This window comes from Solanum stenotomum, chromosome 3, assembly GCF_019186545.1.
Source record: "Solanum stenotomum isolate F172 chromosome 3, ASM1918654v1, whole genome shotgun sequence".
Taxonomy (NCBI): domain Eukaryota; kingdom Viridiplantae; phylum Streptophyta; class Magnoliopsida; order Solanales; family Solanaceae; genus Solanum; species Solanum stenotomum.
Genome location: NC_064284.1, coordinates 16,662,764 through 16,690,005, shown reverse-complemented (window position 1 = coordinate 16,690,005; position 27,242 = coordinate 16,662,764). Strand labels below are relative to the sequence as shown.

The 27,242-nt window shown below is 34.1% G+C and overlaps 4 protein-coding genes and 1 non-coding gene across 7 annotated transcripts; 3 read left to right on the top strand and 2 right to left on the bottom strand.

The window, feature by feature from the left end:
- Positions 1 to 1,564: 1,564 nt before the first annotated feature.
- LOC125858280 (growth-regulating factor 3) lies at positions 1,565 to 4,212 on the top strand. Of its 2 annotated transcripts, XM_049538004.1 has the most exons (5): positions 1,570 to 1,820; positions 1,920 to 2,235; positions 2,434 to 2,586; positions 2,660 to 3,074; positions 3,169 to 4,209. In XM_049538004.1, exons 2-5 carry the CDS (start codon positions 2,067 to 2,069, stop codon positions 3,848 to 3,850), a joined length of 1,419 nt encoding a protein of 472 aa, XP_049393961.1. In that variant the 5' UTR covers positions 1,570 to 1,820; positions 1,920 to 2,066; the 3' UTR covers positions 3,851 to 4,209. The 2 variants fall into 2 exon arrangements, with proteins under 2 accessions (XP_049393962.1, XP_049393961.1); XM_049538005.1 differs by having other exon boundaries at positions 1,565 to 2,235; positions 3,172 to 4,212.
- Positions 4,213 to 5,148: 936 nt separating this feature from the next.
- TRNAL-AAG (transfer RNA leucine (anticodon AAG)) lies at positions 5,149 to 5,229 on the top strand. The gene has a single exon. It is a non-coding gene; the product is annotated as a tRNA-Leu (tRNA).
- Positions 5,230 to 8,205: 2,976 nt separating this feature from the next.
- On the top strand, positions 8,206 to 9,254 carry LOC125858291 (small heat shock protein, chloroplastic). Its single transcript, XM_049538040.1, has 2 exons — positions 8,206 to 8,631; positions 8,717 to 9,254. Exons 1-2 carry the CDS (start codon positions 8,364 to 8,366, stop codon positions 9,151 to 9,153), a joined length of 705 nt encoding a protein of 234 aa, XP_049393997.1. The 5' UTR covers positions 8,206 to 8,363; the 3' UTR covers positions 9,154 to 9,254.
- Positions 9,232 to 15,440, bottom strand: LOC125858284 (polyadenylate-binding protein-interacting protein 12-like). Its single transcript, XM_049538008.1, has 11 exons — positions 15,241 to 15,440; positions 14,467 to 15,097; positions 13,922 to 14,032; positions 13,772 to 13,816; positions 13,583 to 13,655; positions 13,376 to 13,488; positions 13,203 to 13,262; positions 13,066 to 13,113; positions 12,913 to 12,981; positions 9,820 to 9,881; positions 9,232 to 9,727 (listed from the first exon to the last, which is right to left on the bottom strand). The coding sequence occupies exons 2-11, from the start codon at positions 15,007 to 15,009 to the stop codon at positions 9,670 to 9,672; spliced, it is 1,182 nt and encodes a 393-aa protein (XP_049393965.1). The 5' UTR covers positions 15,010 to 15,097; positions 15,241 to 15,440; the 3' UTR covers positions 9,232 to 9,669.
- Positions 15,441 to 18,476: 3,036 nt separating this feature from the next.
- LOC125858285 (polyadenylate-binding protein-interacting protein 12-like) lies at positions 18,477 to 26,973 on the bottom strand. Of its 2 annotated transcripts, none has more exons than XM_049538010.1 (11): positions 26,778 to 26,973; positions 26,062 to 26,668; positions 25,628 to 25,741; positions 25,479 to 25,523; positions 25,290 to 25,362; positions 25,083 to 25,195; positions 24,794 to 24,853; positions 24,657 to 24,704; positions 24,504 to 24,572; positions 18,922 to 18,983; positions 18,477 to 18,832 (listed from the first exon to the last, which is right to left on the bottom strand). In XM_049538010.1, exons 2-11 carry the CDS (start codon positions 26,575 to 26,577, stop codon positions 18,772 to 18,774), a joined length of 1,161 nt encoding a protein of 386 aa, XP_049393967.1. In that variant the 5' UTR covers positions 26,578 to 26,668; positions 26,778 to 26,973; the 3' UTR covers positions 18,477 to 18,771. The 2 variants fall into 2 exon arrangements, with proteins under 2 accessions (XP_049393967.1, XP_049393968.1); XM_049538011.1 differs by having other exon boundaries at positions 25,628 to 25,738; positions 26,778 to 26,972.
- Between the last annotated feature and the right edge of the window lie 269 nt (positions 26,974 to 27,242).

Below are 27,242 nucleotides of genomic sequence, written 5' to 3'. Positions count from 1 at the left end.
TGGCCATGAAGTTTTGTTTTGATTAACCTATATATTTTGCCATAAGTAAGTATGACATAAGACTAAGGACTGTTTGGCCCCAAAAATACTTGAGAAAATTTTGGAAAAAATTGGAAAGTGATATTTTTTTACATATCTTGGCAAATATATTTGTCAAGACTTCGAAATTTTCAAATATTAGAAAAAAAATTAGATTTTAGGCCAAGTTCTAGTGTTTGAAAATTTTAAAAATTATAGCAAATTTTTATATTTTATAAAAATATCCATAATATTTTAATTTGAGTGACAAAATTGAGAGAAAAAAACAATTTGTTTGAGTGCCAAAATTGAGAAAAAAGAACAATTTGTTTTTAATGGGTTATAACTATAAGTTTATAACTGAATCAATTGCAAGTTTGAATATGCGATTGATGTATTTTTCTTGCATATATTGTTATTTTGTTGTTGTTGATTATTATCAATTATGTTATAAGGTTATTTTTTAACTGTAACATATTCATTATAAATAGATAATACACATTTATGCGTATTTTTTAAAACTTATGAATATAAATCATATTTTTTGAAATAGCCAAATATTCTTGAAAAAATTTGAGGCTAAACACATGGTGTAATTTCACCAAAAACTTGACACAAATATTACTTGCCCAAGAATATTTGAAAACTTGGGCCAAACGCTAACTAAATTTCAGCTCCAAGTTACTCCATAGGACTAAATTCAGCTCCAAGTTGCTCCATAAAACTAAATTCAGCTCCAAGTTCTTTAACCTATATTTATTTTGGTACAATTTTTTAATTAATATAGATACTCCTTATGTTTGACTTGACACAGAGTTAAAAAAATAAAAAAGATTTTTCAATTCTATAATTCTGAATTAAATTTATGTCAAATATATCAAAATGTTTTTTAATTTTATGATGTTCAAAATATATTAAGTGAAGAATTAAGATTAAAGTGTTGTCAAAATAAGAAAAAGATCATTCTTTTTATAACAAACTAAAGAAAATAGATCAATCTTTTTGAAATAGGGAGAGCAGTACTTAATTTCAAATTGAAAAAATATTTCTTAAATATTATATCCAAAGTGCAATGGTGATGCATGAATTATAGGACTTTTTATCATATATAAATATATTTTCAGAAATTAGTACTATTCCCTCCGTTCACAATTGTTTGGCAGGTATACTAAAAATAGATGTCCAAGATTAATTATCAATTTAAATAATCAAGAAATAATTAGTTTCTTTTTTCCAATTCTGCCCTTAATGATTGTGTAGTTCAATTGAAAAGTTATGTGGACTTTTCGTATTCTTGATATAGTCGGGTTATATTAGTTAAATTACACCTGATATTAAATTTTTCTTGAGGGGTGTGCATGATCTTACCTTGACAAACAATTGTGGACGGAGGGAGTAATATTTTAGATCTTAAAATATGTCAAATAAATTAAAAGAGAAAAATAACTTAATAAAATAATGGGAAAAAGGTGTAGTACTGTGGTGAAACTTTATCCCCCAGAAAACGATAGATAATGCAATTATGAAGGAGAGAGAGAACAAGTGTTTGTTACTTGTATTTTTCTGTCTATAAACACAACGGTGCGAATGTTGGAAGAATGGAAGCAAACCAAAGGCCAAGAATGGCGGCAAAAACAAAAAAACTTTACAATATCTCAAAAATAATTCTCATCTTCCTCATACACTTAAAAAATTGTGGAGTAATATTTAACCCCCATTTGTCTGCATCATAATAGTAACAAAAAAAGTTTTGAAATCAAAGATGATGAGTTTGAGGGTAAAGTGAAGAGTTTCCTAACAGGGTTTGGTCTTATATCTCTTTTTCTGTTTTGCCTTTTTTGCTAGTCATTGACAAGGAAAGCCAGTGACTTTCAAAAGGTTTTTTCTTTTTCCATTTTTAGGGGTGTGTGTAGAGGAGGAGGGTGCTATTAATGGCTTTAGCCTTTTGGACAAGGCAACAATATCAACCCTAGATGGTGGAAAAAATTTGCTATACTATTTGTTACAGTTACCAACTGTAGAATACTGAATCATTCTCTTCTTAGTTCATGATGGGTCATCATCAAGATCTTCACTGTTCATCATCCTCTGATGGTGGGGCTAACAAAATGCCATTTTCTAGTAATGAAGCTAGTCTTCTTCCTCCAGCTCCTCCACCTCCTTCAGCAGCTGTTGTAAGGAGTTTGCAGCCTTTTGATGTTGCTACCAACTCCCAAGGTAAAAAGGCTTTTCTCTTTTTTTTTTGTTTCCTTTGTCCCCATGACCTTAAAGTAGTACTTTCTTTTGTTCTTGATGTTTCCTTTTCAACCCTTTGTTGAAAACGAAAGATCTGAATTTAATACTGCTTGCTGCTGCCTAAAAAGAACTTTTGGGGGAATAAATGTATGTTTTCTATGTTGTTGTTAAACTCTGCAGGAGGAATGGCAACTGCACTGGGGTACCCTTTTACATGGGCACAGTGGAAGGAACTGGAGAGGCAAGCTATGATTTATAAGTACATGGTCTCAGCTATATCTGTTCCTCCAGATCTCCTCTTATCAATTTGCTCTGGAGCTTCACATACTACATGTAATAGCCGGTTATTTTCCCATTATTTTTTTCCCCTTTATTTACCTCTGATTGATGGAGTTTTTGGGTGCAGCGGCTACTGGATCGGTACAAGGCCAGCGATACACAACAAATATAAGGGATTTAGAGCCAGGAAGGTGTAAAAGAACGGACGGCAAAAAATGGAGATGCTCGAGAGATGTAGCTCCTCATCAGAAGTACTGTGAGCGCCATATGCATAGAGGTCGTCCCCGTTCAAGAAAGCATGTGGAAGTTCATGCCGGTGTTAGCAACGCCAGTGACAATAAGAAGACTCGCCTTCAAGTTGAATCTACTGCCATGGCTGTTACTATACCCACCACACCTGCTAGTCAAATCAACAACCGTTCAACAAAGCAGCCTCTTAGATCTACCTTTCAACAAATTCAGAGTCCCCTGTTTTTCCATGATGATAAGATTGGGGGAAATGGAAATATCTCCACTGATCCCTCTTTTAATGAACTACACAGGTACTCTTTTAGCTGTTGATTTATTCTTATTTTGAGTTTAAGTTCCAATTTATCTATGTTACGTTATATTGTTTTGTGTTTTGTGTGGTTAAAGAAGTTCGGGCTGGATGATGGAAGGTGAGTTGGTAGCAAAGGCTGATTCTGGACAACAATGGCAACATTTGATGGACTCAAACGCAGGTTACTCAGCGCATGGCTACAGGGAAGAGGCATTGAATTTTTTGGCAAGTAGAGATTTGGAAAGAACTGAGCACACCGGTGAGTTCAATTTCATGACAAATCCTGAATTTGTAAAAGATACCTCTAGGGACTTGATTAACGGATGGTCCAATGATAATGTATACAACAATAGTAACAATGAGAATATGGAGGCTTTGTTGTGGCCATCGCTAGGGAATATCTCGCCATCATCGCTTACTTTGTCTATTGCTATGGCTGCTGGTGATGTCCTTGATGAGGATATGGGATTGGATAGTAGATTCATGAATACTAATCAGCACAACTTTTGGGAGAACAGTTTCCCTTTTGCGTCTGGAGGACCATTGGCTGAAGTTTTACATCCTAGCTCATCTTTTAGTCTTGGTGACAACCCAACCTCATCATACACAAGCAATGGCGATTCAATCAGCCCTGCAGCAACAACTGTCTCATCACCATCTGGGGTTCTTCAAAAGACGGTGTTTTCGCACTCTGATGGCAGTGTTTGCAACAGCCCCATTCTCGCAGCTCCAAGTAATATTACACCTGAAACTGTTCAATTCCAGTGGTTAAGATAGAATGCCAGAATGGCTCCTCCTTTTTTTGTTTTGTGTGTTGTTTTACTTTTCTTGCTTTCTATCAACTGAAACCAGAAGTTTACAAAGTGTATGTCTAAGGTTCATTTTCAGGCAATTCTCAGTTCCCAAACAAAAGATCAAAGAACTTTTAAGCTATTAATATCGTACAAGTTGTTTAGGAAATATGTACACTTGTATGTCCTTAGTGTACAGTTTTCTGCCTTGCTTATGTTCTTGTTTCTTGAAGTGTTGTGTGTGCGTCTGAACACATCAAAAATGAATTACAATGATTTGATCTCGGGTTTATCATGAAAATGAACTATGTAATTACGGACATTTGGGATTCTTAAGTACTCTTTATCACCCTATCAGTACACAACTTTCATGAAATGGAATTGGAGTGTATGAAAAACAGGGCCTAGTTATTTTTATCTTTTTGATAGAAAGGCATAATGGCCCTACCTTCCACGAAGGCAAGAGTAAGGTCTTTGTATATCATATATTTTATCCTCACGTTAGATTACATTAGAGATGTTGTTGCATAATTGCCCTACAATTGTTTGTTCTCTTTTGAGTTGGCTAGTCTTTAAGACTGTGGCCTTCTGGCTGAAAAATATCTCATTTGACTTTATAGACAGACAACTATACCCTGCAGTAGCTCCGTTATATTAATGTCACTCCGTTAGGGGAAAAAAAGTTGACGAAATAATCGACTCCTTGAGATATTGGAACCGGCAACTTATATAAGGATTATAGACGACGATAAATTCACACATGGTAGCAGACAACATTAAATAAAGTGAATATCTTATTAAGCATGCAAGCAATCAAACAGTTCTAGAGAGTTTCTTTGTGAATTCTGGGTATACTTGGGGACGATAATTAAAGCTAGTTCGTACACCCTGTGCTCCGTTTTTGGTCATGTGAGACTATAATTTCTAAACATAATGTGTGGTTCTTTGATATAAAAAATGTAGTTTATATTAGTACCATTATTTATTTTTTTTAAATTGGGGTAGGGGATTACAAAATGGGAATGTATCCTCTTCACCAATAAGGTGAAAATGTAGATAGTCACCCAATTGAGCCAACTAAAATTACAAAACAGTTGATATAAGTATTAATTTTATAACTCTGTAAGATTTATTTCTCCAAGGTAAACTAATCTATTACCAAACATGTTCAAGATTCGGTAACATTTTACATTAATTACGAAACATAGTACGAAATCTTTCTTTGAAAAAAAGAGGGAATGTTTTCTTTAAATAAATGAAAAAACTATATGATGCATATTATATGTTGAGATGGCCGAGTTGGTCTAAGGCGCCAGATTAAGGTTCTGGTCCGAAAGGGCGTGGGTTCAAATCCCACTCTCAACAAAATTATTTTTTAATGATTTAAGATATGATTGATCACCTTCGTCAATTTTAACTAATTATATAAGTACTACATATCATATTTAAGCTTTAAAATTGATGTGATGGAGATATATGATTGATTAGTTCCCTTTGATTCATCATTTGAAGTGATTCCTTCCATTCAATTTTAACTAATTATATAAGTACTACATATCGAAAAAATTTATTATGGATGAGGCACAATTAGTACTAGTTGTATGAGGATATTGTTTATTGATTTATATTCTGACTTATGAGACTCACATTATATTTTTCTTCTTTGCCTTTTATTTCTCTTTCCTCTCTTTTCTCATTTTATGTTTTTTCTAAATCTTTTTTAAACCAATATAATTACTCCCTTAGTTTGTATATATGAAAATAATTTATTTTAAAAAAAATCTTATTTTTATTTAAATAATTAAAGGTTAAGAGTATAAAAAAGTTCAAGTTAATTCTTTGAATTGTCACTTATGTCATGAAAATTGACCATTAAAATTATTATTTTTTCTCTCATTTTTCATTTATCATACTTTAAAAAAATTATCTTAATAGTATTTCATATTTTTTTAACTTCTACTTTTAGGACTCATTCAAACATAAGAATTATTTCTTAAAAATAAATATTTTTCACTTAATTTGAAAATTGATGTTTGATAATGAAAATTTGAATATAACTTTTTCAACTCGAATATATATTTCAAATTTGGAAAACATTTTAGTATAATCTAATTTCTCAACTCACTTTTCATTTTTAAAATTATTTTTAAGTACATTCAAACATGAATATCATTTCGAATATTTGTTTTGCAAAAATAAAACATGACTCTATGTTCAACTATAATTCCATTTATTTCAAATACAGTAAAAAATATATGTTTGAATTCTAGAGCCAAATGCCAAATAATAATAATCATAATCATGTTTTCTATGCTCATAACCCCTTAATTTTTAATGTGCAATTTTAATAACAATTGTTTCACTATTTTTTTATAAGTTTTATATATAGCTTTAATTGTATTTGTGTTAAAGATTCATTTTACTAAACTAGTCTTATTAATTATATTTTAAATTTGACTATTGATACCTATGTAGTTATTTGATGATAAATATGATAATTTTTAAAAATGTTTTTTGTTAAAATAAATAAGTAAAAAATTAAATTATTTTTTCATATACACCAGTAATTAAATTAATTTCAAAATAGATTTAGGAAAAAACCGAAAATAAGAAGAAGAAAAAAAGGAAAGAGAAGGGCATGAAAGAGAAATCAAAGGCAAAGAAGAAAAATAGAACACGGATTCCTAGGTTAGAATATAAACTTACTCCCTCCGTCCCTTTTTAGTTGTCCACTTTAGAAATGGCACACAGATTAAGGCAACAATGATTAGCACAGTGAAGTTACAATTTTACCCTTATGACAATTTTTCACTTCAAAATTACAACCACTTATTTGAATTAAAGTGAAATAAATTGGAGGGAAACAACATACACTTTTACAATTTTCAAGAAGTGTAAATAAGGGTATAATAGGAAAAAATTTGTTGTCCTTTCTTGATTTGTCAAAATGGACAACTAAATAGGGACAACCAAAAAAGGAAATATGGACAAGTAAATAGGGACGGAGGGAGTATTAAATAATATCCTCATACAAGTTTTACTAGTTGCACCTCATACATTTAAAAAAATTTCCTACATATCATATTTAAGCTTTAAAATTGATGTGATGGAGATGAATGATTGATTAGTTCCCTTTAATTCATCATTTGAAGTGATACCTTCCATTTATTGGGATGAAGAAATGCATTAGTGTGTTTATTACCCCTTCCATGGCCACATTTTTTTTTTGTCTATCTTGAAGGTTCAACATTTCAATTGAACTTGTTTTCGGAACAAAATGGGACATCAACTAATTCACCTTTTAAAAATTAGATAAATCTGCAACATTTTTATTTCTTAGGAAAATGTCAAGTACTTACTAATCATACAATTATCGTCAAATTCGTGTAAGGTAAGAAGTAAGAACATACTTCTTCTATTTCAAAATACGTGGTTTTTTATTATTATTTCTTAATTTCAAAATTAGTGTTATTTCATGTAATCAAAACGATATTATTAATATTCTTTCGATTTTTTCCTTATTTAAATAAAAAGGTTTTACATAAACAAAAGTTATTAAAGAGCTACATTTTAAAAAAATATTTATTAAGAATAAATTAGTAAAAATATATTTTACTTTCTAAAAAATTAATAGTTTTTTTAAAGAAATGTGTGTAAGCTCTAAACACACTACTTATTTTTAAAAAATGGAAAATAGTATTTGGGAGAATCCGATAAGAGAAACATAGTTTTTCAAAAAAAAGAAGGGGAAACATAGTTTTGAAGTTGACATTTAACGCAACGTAGAAATGATTAATTCACAGAAGTCCTAAGACTATACCATTTTAAAAATCTTGCTTTCATTTAAGTTCTAATTCATAAAACACCTAAACAAAATTTGGAAACGAGGTAGTGCTCCCTCCTTCCCTTTTTAGTTGTCATGTTACATTTTTTGAGAGCCAATTTAATTAATTTTTTAAAACTAAAATCAAATTACATTAATTCGATATTTTAAAATAAAATTTTAGATATTCAAAAATTATATAAAAATACTACTTAATTACAACATTTTTCGAATCAATATGATGAAAAAGTATATTTTAAAATATTAGTCAAAATTCATATTGTTTGACTTTCAAAAAAGAAAGCTACTATAACTAAAAAGGGACGGACGGAGTATTAATATTCTTTTTATCCCTCCTAAGAAAAGAATGGGGTGAAAACATAAAAATGCTGAAATAGAGACCCTATGTTTCTAAAATTAGGGAAATATGCGATTTTTCGAGAAGGTAGAAGAAAGCTGAGGAGATTGATCGAGAAAACCGTAGCAATCACCATTTGAGAGTTTTATCTAAAACCTTCACGATTCCTCCACACTCTTCTAACTTCTCTCCATAAATACCTCCTTCTATTTCACTACTGAAGCAACGAAAATCATTCACAAAGAAGAAGATATCCACTTCCTGTGATCGAGCTTTTCTTTCTAGTTTGTTTTATTTTTCTAATAAATAAGAGTAATAATGGCTTGCACAACTCTTACATCTTCTCCATTAGCGTCCAATGTCAGTGTTGGTGGAACCTCTAGGATTAACAAAAATGTAGCTGCACCTTGCTCTGTTTTCATTCCTTCCATGCGAAGGCCGATGACTAGGCTGGTAGCTCAGGCCACCGGAGATAACAAAGATACATCAGTCGACGTACACCACAAAAGCGCTCAAGGAGGAAACAACCAAGGCACTGCTGTCGAACGCCGTCCTACGAGGATGGCTCTTGATGTTTCCCCTTTTGGTAAGTCTCGTTGCTTCCTCCATTTCATTTCAGCTACTTTCTTCGCATATCTCAATTTATTTGACACAAATCAAATTTCGAACAGGAGTGTTGGACCCAATGTCACCAATGAGAACAATGCGGCAGATGATAGACACTATGGACAGATTATTCGAGGATACAATGACATTTCCAGGAAGAAACAGAGCATCAGGAGCAGGGGAAATACGCACTCCTTGGGACATTCATGATGATGAAAACGAAATCAAGATGCGTTTCGACATGCCGGGGCTGTCCAAGGAAGATGTAAAAGTATCGGTAGAAAATGACGTGCTTGTTATTAAAGGCGGACACAAAAAGGAAGAAGGCGGAAAAGATGAACACTCATGGGGTAGGAATTATAGCCCTTATGACACTCGTTTAAGTCTCCCGGATAATGTTGAGAAGGATAAAATCAAAGCGGAATTGAAGAATGGAGTTCTTTTCATCTCGATTCCTAAAACTAAAGTTGAGAAGAAGGTGGTTGATGTCCAAATCAACTAAAATTAACAACTCCCAAGCTTTTCTTGTTTTCGGTTCTTTTGTAACCTTGTGTAAAATGTATGTTGGAATATAAATATAAAAACAAGTAGTGCGTCTTTAACAAGGCTGCTGTGAGACTTGTTTTCTGGCAAATTACAATTTACAACCATCGAGGCATAAAAATAATGACAACACATTTGGGCAAGTAAGAAATTAATAGGCTGAATAATCATCCTGCTATATAGAACAAAGGAACTTGCTCAGAAATCACGAAGTCACCGTTAGCAGTATTAGTACTCGAGGCATTCATTGCCTATAGAGACATAATAGCTAGCATACCAAACTTAAATTACATCAACATAAGCACTCACAAACCAGCCAACAGTACAAGCTTAACAACGAGTATCCAGAAGGTGAGAGATGCCCAGCTGAGTAACGCTAATAAACCAAAAGACAAACGCCATGAGATACTCGATGGTATCTGTATCTACGTATATATTTAAATATAAGATCAGATGGTGAATGCAAAGTGATATATTACTGCACCACCGAGCGGGGAGTACGTGGTCGGACAGGAGTCTTTGATGGGCTTACTCTGCAGAATGGAAGAAGTTTCAAGATTAATGGAAACGTCAGTAAAATAGAGTTCAAGTATCAGCAGGAAGTCTACTGGAATCAGAGAGCAACCTTATAGGGAGTGATCCCAGGATTGCACCACTGCAGTTCAGTGCAGCAATGGCACTCTCGGCCTGCAACAATCGGAAAATTCATCATGAAACTACACTAAACAGCATAGCCGTGAAATGCTTCACTTTAGGGAAAAGGGAACAAACATAATAAGCGATACAATGGAGGAATTCAAAATTTTCTACTCAGAAATACATCCGCAGTCAAGATTCTAGGTATCAATTATTGACATCATAACATCCAAGACAAATGCAAACTAATCTCGAGTAAGAAGCAGAGTGAGATAAATTCACATCATGTATGTTCCCTCAATGTAAGCAAGGGCCTAGAAATAGATCTTCCAAAGACAACAAAGAATAAGCAAGAATGAGGTCTTTAACACCAACAAAGTTTGTCATTGCCACAGCAAGAAGTAACCTAGAAACAAATTGCACCTAAGCTAATCACAAGAAGAAGGCAGTGGGATTCTCCTATCCAAAGATAGGAAGTGGGACACTAGAGAAATCTCCTACTCCCTCCGTTCAAACTTAAGTGCCATAGTTGAATCGACACGATTTAAGAAACAAATGAACTTTTGAAACTTCTGGCCTTAAATATGTTATAGCCTTTGTGTGGCTGTAAAACTTTGATACTTCGGGATTTATACATGCCGTAACATTTGTAGTAATCAAAGCTTCTCATTAAGTGTAAAATAGAAAGTGTGAACTTAAACATCACTGGAATGAGAGAGGGGGGGGGNTGTATTTGACTTAAAAGACTGCACAAATATGAATTCCACGTGTGTTGAAAAGCAACAGAAAACAGCTTTGCAATACATCAACGCGAGAACTGGATGCAGATTACACCCGCAACCTAGAGAGTGTGGTAAAGAAGTTCATATCGAGAACCTCCACCAAAGAAACTAATAGAACCTCTTTTATAGTTCCCTATATCCACTCTCAACGAATGCCGCAGATGAAGAAACAGCATGCTAGATGAAAACAACTGAGGAACAGAAAAATAATCAGATATGTCTATTGAAGATCTTTGTTATGGAAAGCAGACTTCACGACATCTCAGGTTCTAAAATAATATTCCATCCCAGTTCCAATTTATATGGCACCTTTCGGATTTCGAAAGTCGATTGAGTTTTTCTTTGATCAGGAATATTTTCATATGCATTGCGAATATTTTGAATTGTCTATTTCATTTAAAGATTATTTTAAAGATTTCATGTCCAAATTCAGGGTCAAAATTTGGAAGTCTGACTCTCGAAATCCAAACGGTGCCTCATAATTTCAGACAGAGGGAGTAATACTTCTCTCCAGTGTGAAGATTGCTTGGATTAGTAAAGCTGATCTACTTAATACAATAGTATCTCACAGAGGAGTACCAAGTATAAAGCACTTCCCTTTCAACTTCATTAAAGTGATCAATACATACAGAATCCACATAGTAAAGGTTGCAATGATTCCCATAAAAGCAACCAGTTATAAATGTGCATTATATCCATGATCCCCAAGCAAAGCAACAGCTCAGAAGCTCGTCATTGAGAGATGCAAAACTTCTCAAGATGGGCAGCAACAAGAACACCGACATTGCAATTTTATTTACCCCGCATTACTGAGCTTTCTTAATAAGATATCCACTGGCATGTACTCACTAGCTACCAAATATAACACAAGCCTATTGAACTAATCAAAACAACAATACAGGCCACTTATTTTTCCTGTTGTCAAGGAAACATTATATAAGTGATTAATATTGCTTAGTATCGTTGAATTTCTTCTATAAGTAGTCCAGTTTCAATTTTTAGAACAAGTATCCAGTTTATCCAAATTTGGTTATTCTGAAACCTTCTATATGTTTCCCGGATAACAAAAACATAGAAAGACAAAAAGACCCCATACTGATCCTTGTTAAGGAAATAAGAGTGCTTTGCTCACAGATTAGTTGTGCAGAATTAATCTAGGGTGAATATGGGGTCTTCTTGTCTGCGAGTGTTCTTTGTCCCAGCAAAGACAAAAAACACAGATGGGAAGAAATCACCTAGTTTCTTTTGTCACTGCTGGGATATGAACCTTTGAGACCTCATAGTTCTAAGCCGACTTCCTTGACCACCAGGCCACATCCATCCATGGGTGCTATACTTTGTAACTAGTATTTATGCGGATTTTTATATTGGGACTGGTTTTTGTGCGACTGACATGAGGAACCCTCTCCTTCCAGCAATAACTCAATCTACACAACTAAATACCTCGAACATTAATACTCCCTCTATCCCAATTTATATTACTTTCCTTTTTAGTCCGTCCAAAAAATAATGACACGTTTCTATATTAAGTAACAATTTAACTTTAAAATGTCCATTTTACTCTTAATGAAATGATTTATAGTCACACAAATTTCTATCATTCATTTTAGACCACAAGTTTTAAAAGTCTTACTTTCTTTTTTAAACTTCGTGCCGAGTCAAAGTACCTCACATAAAATGGGACGGAGGGAGTATTGAACAACAAGTGGGTACCATATCTTATAGTTGTCGTCCACTCTACTACTCTAACAATGAAGCATTCAATAACAAGCACGAACATTAGCTATACTGAGTAATAAACACAAACACAAAATATCGACAACTAGAACTGATCTACAAATGACGGACCTTTCTCATAAGTAAGGTTTATTACCCGACAAAAAGTAATGATCACGTGGCTCATGTTATCTAGTTAAAAAGATTTGGATTAGTTTCTGGTCACAAAGACATCAACATAAGCTTAGACAGGCACACCAGTAAACAAGGGAGAAAAACTTTGAACCGAAATTCAGTGTTTGTCAACAATATCTCAAATTCACATGAGTGGCAAACTATTACCAAGAACTTGCTTCACCTACATAAAATACAAAAAGGGACAAAACAAATCTCTTTATACTTGAAAATGTAGAAGACCCAAACAAGTAATAACATCATAATGATGTTAAACTATTAGCATGGATGGTAAAATAACGCACACTCTGAATGGAGTTTCTAGTAGTTCTTAAGAGTAGAAAGAAGCCAAAGTCCAGAGCAGTATGATATATCAGACAACAAAACCAAGAAAAGCTTATGGAAGTTACCATAACAAACTCGACAAAACCTATGCGAGTAGCATGATGATAGTCACCAAGCAACCTCAAGCGCTTAACCTGGATTAAAGAAGAAAACCGCATAGAGTAAGGACCTAAAGTAGGACAAGCACTTTCAGACAAGTCAGGTGAAAAGCTACAAACCTCTCCACAGAAGTACTCAAAAAAGAGCTTGACATCTGCCTGAGTAACCTATGTCATACAATTGAACAAGTCATAAAGTATTATCTCCATAGATACTCCTCAACCAAGTAAAATAGGAATTACAAACCCAAAATTACCTTTTTATCAATGTTTGTACAGTATATAGTTCTTGCACACATCTCCCTTTCATCTTCAGACTACATATCAGTGCCAAAGGTAAAGATTTCAGAATTAGCAACAGAGGTATCCATTCATCACCCTCAACAGTGATTTGTGAAAGGAAGTACAGAAAGTATACACAATTTCTCACCCTTGGAAGAAAAGTTGGGTTAACTGGTGCAATTGCAGTTTTGGAGGGAAGCACTTTCACAGGGTAGTATCCTAGCATAGTTCCTGCAAGACTCAGAGAACTCCTTGCACCTTCTACAAACCATACATGGGACAATGTCAGTGTGAGACAACAACAACTTTAACCCAAAATGAAAATTGTCAAACAAAAGATTGTGGTTCAACTTACCTTCATCAGTAAACTCAATAAATGCAAAACGGAGTACAGAATTGGGATCTCCACATATGCGACAGTCAACCACCTTCATCACATTAAGGTTAGTCCGATTATGGCAACAAAACATTTCACGAACATATTATAAAGTGCTATAAATTATGGTTGAATGCAGAGAAATGACCGAACGGGAAACATTTTCACCTGCCCACAGGTAAGAAAGAGTGTAGCAAGTTGCTCTTCAGTCACCTACACAAAATAAGAACAATAAGTCCCACGGTAAAAAGATGAAGGTGACATAACCCAATAAATAATGAACAAGTACCCGGTGCCTGAGTAACCTCTTTTTAGTACCTGATGATCAATGTCAGACACATAAACTGTCCTCCTAATAACCTCTTCACGTTGGGCCATGCTTGTCCGGACATTCATCCTTCTCCTACCAAGACCATAGCCATTTCTCTTCTGCCAGTGCATTCAACCAAATTGTTAGCCACGACTCCATGACAATGATTCATTACAAACCAGGTTACAAAAAGTGTCGGACAAAAAATAAACTTGTCCTTTTAAAACAACAGCGACAGAAAGAAACATTGAACATCCTCCTTTTTTTTAAAATGAATTAAGTAGTATTTTAAATGGCATCAAGAAGATGCATATGGCAAAATAGTTACTAAAGAGTGAGAATGCTAGCTCTGTTACAATATATGTTCTTGCATAATACCAACTATGAAATTTCCTACTGTCGGTAATCAATTAGATTTAACATACATAAGGAAACCAAAAGAAAAACAAACATCAAACTGGAGAACCTAACATTTGCATAAGCACCGTTTTCCAGTAGCCACTAAATGAAAAACATGACAAATTAGGAAACAGAAAAGTGCTGAGATAGATACCCTCCTGTTGAAATTTCCATCGCCGAGTCCAGTTTGCATTGCATAATTGAAAGGATCAAACCCATATTGTTCTCCACCGGGAGAGATTGGCACTACTGCGTAGTTGCTGGAGAGTGAGGGAGGCACAAACTCTTCAGCCATGGGGTTCAATTTAGAAAGCATTTCCTCCAAATCCTTCATCTCTCTGTTAAACCCTTCCCCACCATGAACCTCATCACCCACACCTCCATTTCTTCTCAAATCAACACCGTTCATTTTCTGATGCTGATGTTGAAAATTATGGTGACCCATCACTCCATTACCGTTGATGCTTTGTTTCTGCTGTTGAAAAACACCCATTTGCGCCTTATGCTGCACACTTGTTTTCTGGGGTTGCTGCTGTTGTAGATGATTAACAGACATCATCATCTGAATATTCTGATCATTAGGTATCGTTGACCGTGTCTCACCGTTCTGATTTGACTGATGATCGACGGCACCGGAATCATTCTTTACAACACTATCATCAGTCCGATTCAACGAACCATTCTCATCCACGGCCATGATTGTTCCTTCAGCAACAACTATGTATCACAGTACCCAAGACTGCTCCTTTTTCTCCTTCTTTAACCCTTTTTCCCAAATTCGGGTTCTGTCAAAAAGCAAACCAAACCAAACAAAAAAAAGATCGGTTCTGTCATTTCCCAATTTATCAATCTGTGGTTTTAACATCACAGTTTCCACAATAAGCCAATAATTTTTTTCACAAAAAAAAAAGGAAATCGATAATTGTACCTGCTGGTCTAAGCGGTGGACTCCATTAATCAAAGAAGAAGACCCAAACTCAAAGATGGTGAGCTGGGAAAATGGAAACTAGGACAAAAAATTTATTTTACTTTGTAGTGATGACGCGAGAGAGACGAAGAATTTAGCTCATAGAGAAAACAGACGAGCTTCTTCGGATGGTCCGTTTCGCCACGCCTATGTTTTTTTTTTTTGTTTTTTTGGACTTTATTACAGTAGATAAGGACAAACATAATACTTCTTCTTTTTTATCTTTAACGTGATAATAATCTTAATTAATGTTATAATTCCTAAATATATTTTAGATCTTGTGTTTTAATGACGTTATCCTTTCGTTCATTTTTAGTTGTCATAGTTTTTCTTTTTTTTTAAAATCAATCGATATAAATTTAACTAATATTATAAAATGTATTTTTTCATTATATTGATACAAAAAAAATTGCAATTTATAGTATGTTTCATATAATTTTTGAAAATCTAAATTTTATTTTAAAATATCAAATTAATATAATTTAATTTAGTTTTAAAAATGAAGTCAAATTAAATCTCGAAAAACATAACATGACAACTAAAAAGAAACAAAATGATTATATAAAATGTTGAACACATGAATTGAAATAGATAAAGTGTGAAAGAACCTTACCTAGTTTACAAAGTTCATAAATCATAGGGAAAATGGTATGAAAAATACTCTAATTTTGGTCGAATTTGCTGTTACGATATCAAATTTTATAAAGGACTTTTTACCCCTGCACTATTTAATAGTGTATTTTAAAAGTATATATGTGTCCACGTGGACACATTACTATTTATAATAATGCAATTATTATGATGTCCACGTGGGCACATATATACCTTTAAAATACACTATTAAATAGTGTAGGGAGGTAAAATGTATTTTCCAAAGTTCGGTACTATTACAGCAATTTCGATCAAAGTTCGAATATATTTCAAACTTTTTTCCAAAATCATACTCCTCTTACTCCATCCATCTCAATTTTTGTCATTATTGACTTAACAAAAAAAAAAACTTTTAAAATTAATGATCTAAGAAATATTTTAGATATTTTTATGATTACAAATCATAGTTAAGATTAAAAGATGAATTTTAAAATTAAATTATTTTTATGTATGGAAAGGTGACATTTAAGTAATTAGATTTTTTTTTCATGGCTTACACGTGATATATCATTTATCATCATCATTTTAAAGTCGTATTACACTTCAATGATAAAATATGTATATTTTTAACCAAAAAAAAAAAGAAGATAAAATATGTATATGTAATTTGCAAGGTTTTTCCAATTTCCATACGTACATAAACGAGGTATCATACATTTGGCATTTATTTATTCTACGCAACAATGTGAGTTTTCCATTTACATCTAAAAACCAATTGGACAAAAAATTCTACAATATCGATAATTTAGTACAGATTTACTACTACAATTTTTTCATGATACATGTCACAATTGCTAAAATAATTTGAACTAGAGAGAGAATATTTTTCACATTAATCCCCTTAAACTTTGGAGATTGAGATATATATAACTTTTTGGGGGATAAGTTGTCCTTTTAACTATTTGCACAGTTTTGGAAAATTTACTATTCTAATAATAGTTTTTTGAAAACATATTGCCTACTAGTTTTATATTTTTTATAAATTGAGTTTCAGAAATTTTGGCATTTCCATAAAAATGTTTGTGTATTTGCATATTTAACTACTAGATGCAAAAGCTCGGACAAGCCAGGTTCTATACATATTACTTTATTTGTTTAAATTTATGTCACACATATAGAATTAAGAAAATCAACTAAAGTTTTAAATATTTTTTGTTGTTAATTATTGCTATAGTATTTTTAACGTACTTTTCAAAAAAAAAAATCTATGGCACATGTAATAATTTAAGGGTTGATCAATTTTTAATATATTTGTTTAAATATTTTAAGTTGTTAATTATTGTGATATATGTGGCACATTTAAAAGTTAAGGAGTTAAGTTGTTAATTATTGTGATTTATGATACTCTTAGTTAACATAATTTTCAAATAATATATGTTACCCTCCCTGTTTCAATTTATGTGGTATAAGTGAAATTTTGAAAGTTAATCAAATTTTTAATATATTTTTTTAAAAAAATTAAGTTATTAATTATTGTGATTTATAGTATTTTAAAGGTAATTTTCAAATAATATATGTTACTCTCTCCGTCCCAATTTTACTATATAATATAGGCATAGGTGAAATTTTGAGAGTTAATCAAATTATTTATACGTATTTTTAAATATTTTAAGTTGTTGATTGTGTAATTTATAATATTGCTTTTTTCATAATTTTCAAATACATGATATACTAAAATGAAAAATAAATGAAGAAATACTAAATATTATAATATATATTACTATTTTTTCGTAATTTTGAACACATAATATATTAAAGAAATTTGAGGAGAAAGGCAAATCGGTCAAATGACCGACTGCCCTGAGCTCTTCTAGTATAAAAGTAAATAAAAGTTCCTCTCTTTGCTATTCCGAAACTTGATCCTCTTCTATTCCTTCTTCTAATATTTCCCTCTCCTAATAAATAGAAGTTATTCTCTTAGTAAATTTTGAAACTTGATCCTAAGCTCCTCTCCTATTCACTCAGAAATTTTGGCATTCCCATATAAATGTTTGTGTATTTGCATATTTAACTACGCATTATCTCTGTAGTTGTTATACATGTTCACTAAAGTGAGTATTTTCGATACAAATTTTGTCACTACTTAATTAGGGATGACCGATAATACGAAGTACGTGGACTAGTAATGTTGATTTTCGCAATGAATGGAACAGTACAAAATGCAGCAGACTTAGAATTTATGATGACAAATTCTGCAAATATGGAAGTGAACTGAAGGGACATTTTCTTTCCAAAAGAATAAAGTAGGTCCGGAATCAGACGTTAACTAAAGGAATTTATGTCTTCTTTTTCTTTTTTACAATATATTTTAGACCTTGCATCTTCATAATCAAGGAACTACGGTATAGCCTTCTTATTTAACAAAGCTAGTCTTTTCTTACTTCTCTTGAAAGGCCACATTCAGGCCAACAAACAAGTTAATACGCTGAATAATCACTGTTATGTGGAACGAGGAGATGAATCGTGTAAACTCAGACACCACCATAAACAAGTACAGCTTGCTCAGAGAAGAAAGGAAGAGCAAAACACGAGAACACAAACCAATGTGATAGCCGAATATCAAGGAGCTCATTGGATCAATGTCACAGTTAGAACATCAGTCAGTAATGGTACTCGAGGCATTGCCTAGAGGATCATAAATATACCAAACTTAAAACTACATCAACATACGAACTCATAAACCAGCCAGCCAACAGTGCAAGCTTAAGAACAAGGTCAGAGATGCCCGGCTGAGTAATGCAAATAAACTAAAAGACAAATACCACGAGGTACTCCATGGTATCTGTATCTACGTATGTATTTAGATATAATAAGATCGGATGAGGAATGCAGAGTGATATATCACTGCACAGGCGAGCGAGGAGGAGCACGGGGTCGAACAGGAGTCTTTGATGGGCTTACTCTGCAGTATGGAAATAGTTAAAGATTAAAGGAAATGTCCGTAAAATAGAAGAAGCATCAGCATGAAGTCTACTGGAATCAGAGAGAAACCTTATAGGAAGAGATCCCAGGATTGCACCACTGCAGTTCAGTGCAGCAATGGCACTCTCTGCCTGCAACAATCAGAAAATTCATCATGAAACTATACTAAACAAGCAATAGCCTTCAATGCCACGTGCTAAATTTCCTTTGAGGGAAAGGTAAACAAACAAAATAAGCAGTACAATGGAGGAATTTCAACTTTTCTACTTCAAATTTCATCAAGTATATGACATTACATCATGAGGAGTCCACAGATTTTTGGTAACGATCCAATGACATCATAACATGGAAGACTAATGCAAACTAATCTCGAGTAAAGAGCAAAGTGAGATAAATCGACCATGTATGTACAATTAGAGCAAGGCGACAGAGCCTAGAAATAAGTCTTCCAAAGACGACAAAGAATAGGTCAAGACAAAGATTAAGTATAACATCGACAAAGCTTGTCATTGCCACAGCCAAAATTGTCCACCTTGAAACAAATTGCACTTGCAGCTAATCCAAGGAGGAGGCGAACAGCGGTGTGTCATTCTTCTATCCAAAAACAGAAAGTGTGACACTATAGAGATCTCCTGTTTGACTTAAAGCACCTCAGAATATAAATTCCGGAGGTGTTAAGGCAACAGAAAACAGCCTTGCAATGCATCAAGGAGAACTAGATGCAGATTGCAACCACAACCTAGAGATAGTGTTGTGAGGAAGTTCAATTCTAGAACCTCCACACCAAAGAGACTAATAGAAGCTTTATATGGTTCCCTATATCCACTCTCAATGAATACGGTGGATGAGGAGATAGCATGCAGGTCAAGAGCAATTTTAGAATAGAAAAATAATCATATAGCTTGATGCATGTATGTAGAGATACTTTGTCATGGGAACCAGATATCACAACATTTCAGGTACTAAAGTAGTAGTACTTTCTCCTGTGTGAAGATTGTTTGAACGGTAAAGCTGATCTACTTAAAACAATACTATCTCACAGAGTAGTACCAAGTATAGAGCACTTCTTTTCCAGTTTCATTTAAATGATCAAGAAGCACAGAATCCACATAATAAAGCTGTAAGGGGCTAAGGGCTCCCATCAAAGCAACATCCAGAAACATATTTAGTATATGAAACAGCAACTCAAAAGTTGGTCACTGAGAGATGCAGAACAGACCGAGCTGGGCAGCCATAAAAACACCGAGATTGCTATTTTATTTACCCCACATTACTGTGAATTGCTAATAATCTACTGGCAGAAACTCATTAGCTGTCAAATACACCACGTGCCTGTTGAACTAGTCAAAACGACAACACAGGCAACTTCTGTTTTCCTGCTGCTGTCTAGGAACCATTTCATATATGATTAATTTTGCTTAGTGTCGCCGGGATTCTTCCATAAGGTAATTCATTTTTTTATTTTTAAATGAACATCCAGTTTATCCAAATCTAGTGATTCTGAGACCTTCCATATGTATCCTGGATAACTAAAACACTGAAAGACAAAAATATTCCATATTCATCCTCGTTAAGGAATTGAGGGTCCTTTGGTCACACATTAGTTATGCAAGAATTATAATACAAGGACTGTTATGTGGTGGATAATAATGCAAAGATTGTATCTCGTCAATAAATGATTAAATAATTATTATCCAATATTAATGAAAAAATTATTACTGTATGGTAAGTGATTATAAATAGGATTTATCTTACTCAAGGCATTTTTGTAGATATTTTTATAGAGATATTGCTAATAAATGCATTTTTGTTCCACATGTTGAGCATATAATTAAGTAAAAGTGTTCTCTCTAACGGCTTAATCTTTAAGATGAGATGGTCACACACTTCAACATGGTATCAAAGCAGGTACAGGTAGAGGTAGAGGGATCGAATTTCACTACCACCTGTTATCAAAAAAGAATTTCCACATGCTTGGCCATGAAAAAAGAACCACACTCACATGAAGGGGCGTTTTGAGAATATAATTAAGTAAATAAAAGTGTGCTCTCTCTCTAACAACTTAAGCTTTGAGATGAGAGAGTCACACATTTCAACACCACATTAAATTCCACATAAAATAATAATAGATTCCTATAGACAGCGGCGGACCTACTTGCACCCGATTACTTTTTTAAAAAATCCCAGTATATATGTATAGATAGTTGATAAAACGATAATATAGTTGATTGTGCACCCTTATAACAAAAACTTGCTTGGGCGCACTGGTCAAAGTCGCCATTTCAGACCGCGATCACACGAGTTCGAATCCCGCGAAGGCTTATTATTTTTTTTTACTTTAAAATCAGTTTTTTCTTTACAATTAACCTTTTAAAAAAATTGTTTTTTATCAGAACTCGTTTTTGCCACCTCACCCCGCCCCCTTTCTTAACCACCTTTTTTGGCCATCTCATCTGGCCCATTCCTTTCGTAATTGAAATTAAAAACAACTAAAAGCCCTAACACAATTCTAAACAAAATATAAGACTTCTTCTTTACAAGCGTATTGCTTTTGTAAGAATTTGTTGTTGATTCTTGTGATTTGAAATGGATAGATTTTTGACGAAACATAATTCTTCTCAACCAAGTGCTAGTTTTAGAGACAATTCTTCACGTTTTATAGATGAGTTTGATTTACAATCACTTAAACCGGATCCTGGAGAAATAATATCTATGGATAAATATAGCCCTAGAATACGAATACGAGATGAAGTGAGAAGACACTATATTCAACAAGGGCATCTCAACCGGATATTAATGATAATGAATATCCTCAAACTAGATTCGGAACGAAACTACGTCGATTTTGTAAGGCATGGTTTAAGGGCTGATGGTTTGAGTTATTTATTCAAAATTCTAAAATATTCTTGATAAAAAGTTGATTGTTCTTCTTTTAATTTTTTTAAAAAAATTAATTATAACTTTCAATATTGGTTAAAGTGAAATAAAATAATAAAATTCACTATTAAAATTTATTGGGGCCTCAAAATTTTGGAGGCCTAAGCAAGGCGCTTTGCTAACCTTACCCTTAACCACTCCTAGCCTTACCCTTGAGGCCACTCTTACTAGAGCCCCCTATCTTCAAATCATGGGTTCGCCCCTGCCTATAGAAGTTATGTCAGTAGTAGTGATGCTGAATTTAATACCTAAATCAATCAAACATTCAATCAATTATGATTTTACAGTAGAAACCAAAATTGAATTAGTTCTGCAAAGATTACATTCATCACACAGAGTTCTATTTATTGTATACTTTATATGTATTAGTTATGTGAATTTTTGTATTGGAGTTGTTTATTATGAAACTGACCAAGGGACCCCTCTCCTTCCAGCAACTCAAACTACACAACTATATACCTCAAAGATTTACCGAACAGTTAAGTGGGTACCATATCCAATATTTGTCATCCACTCTATTACTCTAACAACGAAGCATCCAATAAAAAGCATGTGCATTAGCTATTGAGAAATTAACACAAGCACATGAATCCACAGTTTCCCCGGACCCCACTTTTGGGATTACACTGGGTATGTTGTTGTTACATTTTTTTGATGAAGAAGAAAAAATGTAACAACAACATTGTACATTGTATCCACAGTTTGAGCTGAACTGCAGATGAGGGACCTTTCTCATACCACAACATTTCAATTATAGTAAAGATCATAGGTAGACCCAGGATTTGAACTAGAGGTGATACCTATGTCTTTCGGAAAAAAACATTGATACTTTTGGTGGTGGGTTGCGGTCCTGGGACTGGTAATATGAGATAGAGAGAGAGAAGCTCGGTTTTGAATTGGAGAAAGAGTTTCTTAGTTTCTAATCTCTATCATGGACAGAGAAGTAAGTTGGGACTTTTAGAGGTACGGATTAAATCAATAGAAAAGAAAAAGAAAAGTGGATTCTGATTTTTTTTAAATCTGGAGCAATGCAAAGGACTACAAGGGGGGGGGGGGGGGGGGGGNGGTAAGATATACTTAGCTAACAAAAGCATAGCAGTGGAATGTATACGGTCAGCTCAACAAATATATATCTGAACCATGTAAGATCCCAAAACAGTCTATGCATTGGAAGCATTTATAGAAAATAAAGATACAATATAAAGTAGCTTGCTTTACTTGGTTGTAGCTAGAGAAGCTGTCCTTAGAAAAATCTAAGGAAGAGGAAAACATAAATTTGCTCAAGATGTTGTTGATTCACCAACAATCTGTTTCTACATTGTAAAGTGACCAGCTAACTATGGGATTTGCTCATCAATCTCGGGGGTATTAGGTGGGAATGCCAGGAAGAACTTCGGAACTCTTCTCAAGGTGGAACGGGGGGTAGGGGGGGACTTACCACATACAAAGACAGATGGAAAATTGTTCGAACAACCATTTGGTGGACAATGTGGAAGGAAAGGAATTCAAGACTCTTCGAAGATACAAGTAAGTCCTATACAAATGATAAAGATGAATCATTATCTCCTTTTTAGTTTTTGGTGTAAATCAGAATATTGATGATCTTGATTCAATTTTAGATGTTTTAAATTATCGGAATAATTTGTTAAGGACTGCAATTTTAGCTTATTGATGCCAACACCCATATTTTGGTTTTCTGCTGAGGATTATACTTGTAAACGGNTCTCTCGGAAATAGCCCCTCTACCTCTAAGAGGTAGTGGTAGGGTCTGCGTACACTCCACCCTCCCCAGACCCCACCTAGTGGGATTTCACTGGGTATGTTGTTTGTTTTTAAATTATCGGAATAATTTGTTAAGGACTGCAATTTTAGCTTATTGATGCCAACACCCATATTTTGGTTTTCTGCTGAGGATTATACTTGTAAACGGGAATATGTTACCTTCTCAAGAAAAAAATAGAGAAGCTAACGAAAGGGGGGAACTAAAGAAGGAAAAATCAACAAAAAACAATAATACGGTTTGCTACAAGAAGCTGTACAACACAGCGAAAAATCGGGTAGGCTACAGTTAGGATCGAAATAAGTCACTGGACTTAAGGACAAAGCTAGGGAGCCCCATCAATCAGTGACCCCTTCTAACATTTTTGTATTAGGGTGCCTAGTTAAATATATCTACATACTTCAGGATATATACAGGATTTTTTCCGAGGTTAACAGGTGCCTGTGACCCCCCTCCCCATAGGATAGGTCTGCCTCTGAAGATTATTACCAGAGATATTAATGCTCACATAGCTCATGTTATCTAGTTAAGAATATTAGAATTAGTTTCTGGTGACGAAGATAGATAACAACATAAGCTTAGACTGGCACTCCAACAAGCAAGGGGAGAAAAGCTTCGAATCAAATTCAGTTTATGTTAACTTTATCTCAAATTCACACAAGTGGACAAACTACTTCCAAGAACTTAGTTCATCCACATGAAAGCCAAAACGGGACAAAACTGATGTTTTTACGTTTTGATGTTTTTACACTCTGAATGTAAAAGACTCAAATAAGTAATCACATCATAATAATGCTAAACTACAAACAAGGATAGTGAAAGACCACACATTCTGAATGGAGGTTCTATTAGTTCGTAAGAGTAGAAAAAAGTAAATGTCCAGAACAGTATGATATATCAGACAGCAAAACCAAGAAAAGCTCATGGAAGTTACCATAACAAACTCGACAAAACCTATACGAGTAGTATGATGATAGTCACCAAGTAACCTCAGGCGCTTAACCTGCATTAGAGAAGAAAACCGCATAGAGTAAGTACCTTAACTAGGACAAGCACTTGCAGAAGAGTTAGGTGAGAAGCTACAAACCTCTCCACAAAAGTATTCAAAAAAGAGCTTGACATCTGCTTGAGTAACCTATTTCATACAAATGAACAAGTCATAAAGCAATATCTCCATAGATGCTCTTCAACCATGCGAAACAATGATTACAAACCCAAAATTACCTTTTTATCAATGTTTGTACAGTATATAGTTCTTGCACACATCTCCCTTTCATCTTCAGACTACATATCCACGCCGAAGGTAAAAAAAAAAATCAGTATTAGCAACAGAGAGGTATCCATTCATCGCCCTTAACAGCAATTTTGCAAAAAGGAACAACAACATTCCTAATGAAATCCAACAAGTGGGTTTGGGGAGGGAAGAGTGTACGCAGACCTTTGTCTCTACCTTGTGGAGGTAGAGAGGCAGTTTTACAAATAGGAAATACCAAAAATATACACAAATTCTCACCCTTGGAAGAAATGTTGGATTAACTGGTGCAATTGCAGTTTTAGAAGGAAGCACTCTCACAGGGTAAAACCCTAGCATAGTTCCTGCAAGACTCAGAGCAGTCCTTGCACCTTCTGCAGACCATACATGGGACAATGTCACCGTTAGATAACAAGATCTTTAACCAGAAATGAAAAATGTCAAACCAAAGATTATGGTTCAATATACCTTCATCAGTAAATTCAATAAAGGCGAAACGGAGTACAGAATTGGGGTCTCCACATATGCGACAGTCAACCACCTTCAGCACATGAAGGATAAAACAGATTATGGCAACATAATATTTCATAAACATTTTTAAAATGCTGTAAATTATGATTTAATGTGGAAGCACGACCGAACAGGAAACATATTCACCTGCCCACAAGTAAGAAAGAGTGTAGCAAGTTGCTCTTCAGTCACCTACACAAAATAAGAACAATAAGTCCCCGAAAAAAGATAAAGGTGAACCAATGAATAAATAATGAACAAGTACCCAGTGCCCTGAATATCCCTCTTTTTAGTACCTGTTGATCAACTTCAGACACATAAACTGTCCTCCTTATAACATCTTCACGTTGGGCCATGCTTGTCCGGACATTTGTCCGTCTCCTACCAAGACCATAGCCATTTCTCTTCTGCTATTGCATTTCAACCAGAATTGTTAGCCAGGACTCCATGACAGTGATCACAAACAAGGTTACAAAAGGTGAGAGACGATAAATTTGTCTTTTTTTTAGACAATAGGGGCAGAAGGAAACATCAATATTCCCTATTTTAGACCTCAATAACTGTATCCTCCTCAATATATGTTCTTGCATGATATAGTACCAATTATGAAATTTCCTACCTTAAGTTATGGATTACATTTAACATACATAAGGCAACTGAACTGTCTTCCAGTAGCTACTAAATAAAAAAATGATAAATTAGGAAAGTGAAAAAGTGCTGAGATAGATACCTTTCTGTTGAAATTTCCATCGCTGAGTCCAGCTTGCATTACAAAATTGAAAGCATCAAACCCAAATTGTTCTCCACCAGGAGAGATTGGCACTACTCCGTGGTTGCTAGAGAGTGAAGGAGGCACAAACTCTTCAGCCATGGGGTTCAATTTGGAAAGCATTTCCTCCAAATCCCTCATCTCCTTCTTAAACCCTTCCCCATCTTCATCCTCATCAACAACCCCTCCATTTCTTCTCAAATCAACACCGTTCATTTTCTGATGCTGAGTCTGAAAATTATGCTGACTCATCACTCCATTGCCGTTGATGCTTTGTTTCTGCTGTTGAAAAACACCCATTTGAGGCTTATGCTGCAAACTCGTTTTCTGGGGTTGATGATCAACAGACATCATTTGAATATCCTGATCACTGGGTATCGTTGACCGTGGCGCACCGTTCTGATCGACGGCAGCGGAATCATTCTTTACAGCACTATCGTCCGTCCGATTCAAGGAGCCATTCTCATCCACGGCCATGATTGTTCCTTCAGCAACAACTATGTATCACAGTACCCAAGACTGCTCCTTTTTCTCCTTCTTCTTTAACCCTTTTTCCCAAATTCGGGTTCTGTGAAAAAGCAAAACAGAAAAAAGATCAGTCCTGTCATTCCCAATATATCCACAATATGAGCCAATAGAATTTTCAGGGCAAAAAAATTGGAAATCAATAATTGTACCTGATACTCTAAATGGTCTCCATTAATCAAAAAAACAAAACCCAAACTCAAAGATCGTGAGCTGGGAGGAATTAAAGAAGAGCAAAAACAGGGCAAGACTTTTCTTTTTCTTTGGAGTGATGTATTATTTTACTGAGTCTACACAAAAAGGATAATACTATGACGAGAGAGGGAGAAAAAAATGAAAATAGGAGAAATAGTAGAGGATCGAGTATCCACTATGGAGTATTTAGTAGGTTGTGTTTGGTTATGTCCGTGGAAATAAGTGAATAGTTGTTCTGATCGCGGTGTTTAGGTTAGCTTTCGTATATCTTAATAATTTCATGACATATTTGTTAATTATCACCAATAATAGGCATTTGTAACTTTGTCAATCAAGATTATGACATATGAGAAGAATCATCTGATCGACCTCAGATTTCTCAACCTCTTTATTGACTAGTAGCTCATACACATGGATATAGT

What these genes read in the sequence shown, in the direction of transcription:
- LOC125858280 (XM_049538004.1), top strand. Translation starts at nt 2,067, where the DNA reads ATGATGGGTCATCATCAAGATCTTCACTGTTCATCATCCTCTGATGGT. An exon ending in TGTTGCTACCAACTCCCAAG is followed by an intron (nt 2,236 to 2,433) that starts GTAAAAAGGCTT and finishes TAAACTCTGCAG; the next exon opens with GAGGAATGGCAACTGCACTG. An exon ending in TGGAGCTTCACATACTACAT is followed by an intron (nt 2,587 to 2,659) that starts GTAATAGCCGGT and finishes TTTTGGGTGCAG; the next exon opens with CGGCTACTGGATCGGTACAA.
- LOC125858291 (XM_049538040.1), top strand. Translation starts at nt 8,364, where the DNA reads ATGGCTTGCACAACTCTTACATCTTCTCCATTAGCGTCCAATGTCAGT. An exon ending in TCTTGATGTTTCCCCTTTTG is followed by an intron (nt 8,632 to 8,716) that starts GTAAGTCTCGTT and finishes AATTTCGAACAG; the next exon opens with GAGTGTTGGACCCAATGTCA.
- LOC125858284 (XM_049538008.1), bottom strand. Translation starts at nt 15,009, where the DNA reads ATGGCCGTGGATGAGAATGGTTCGTTGAATCGGACTGATGATAGTGTT. An exon ending in TGTCTGACATTGATCATCAG is followed by an intron (nt 13,817 to 13,921) that starts GTACTAAAAAGA and finishes TATTTTGTGTAG; the next exon opens with GTGACTGAAGAGCAACTTGC. An exon ending in TATTGAGTTTACTGATGAAG is followed by an intron (nt 13,489 to 13,582) that starts GTAAGTTGAACC and finishes TATGGTTTGTAG; the next exon opens with AAGGTGCAAGGAGTTCTCTG.
- LOC125858285 (XM_049538010.1), bottom strand. Translation starts at nt 26,577, where the DNA reads ATGGCCGTGGATGAGAATGGCTCCTTGAATCGGACGGACGATAGTGCT. An exon ending in TTGAATACTTTTGTGGAGAG is followed by an intron (nt 24,573 to 24,656) that starts GTTTGTAGCTTC and finishes TCTCTAATGCAG; the next exon opens with GTTAAGCGCCTGAGGTTACT. An exon ending in GTTTTGTCGAGTTTGTTATG is followed by an intron (nt 18,984 to 24,503) that starts GTAACTTCCATG and finishes TGATTGTTGCAG; the next exon opens with GCAGAGAGTGCCATTGCTGC.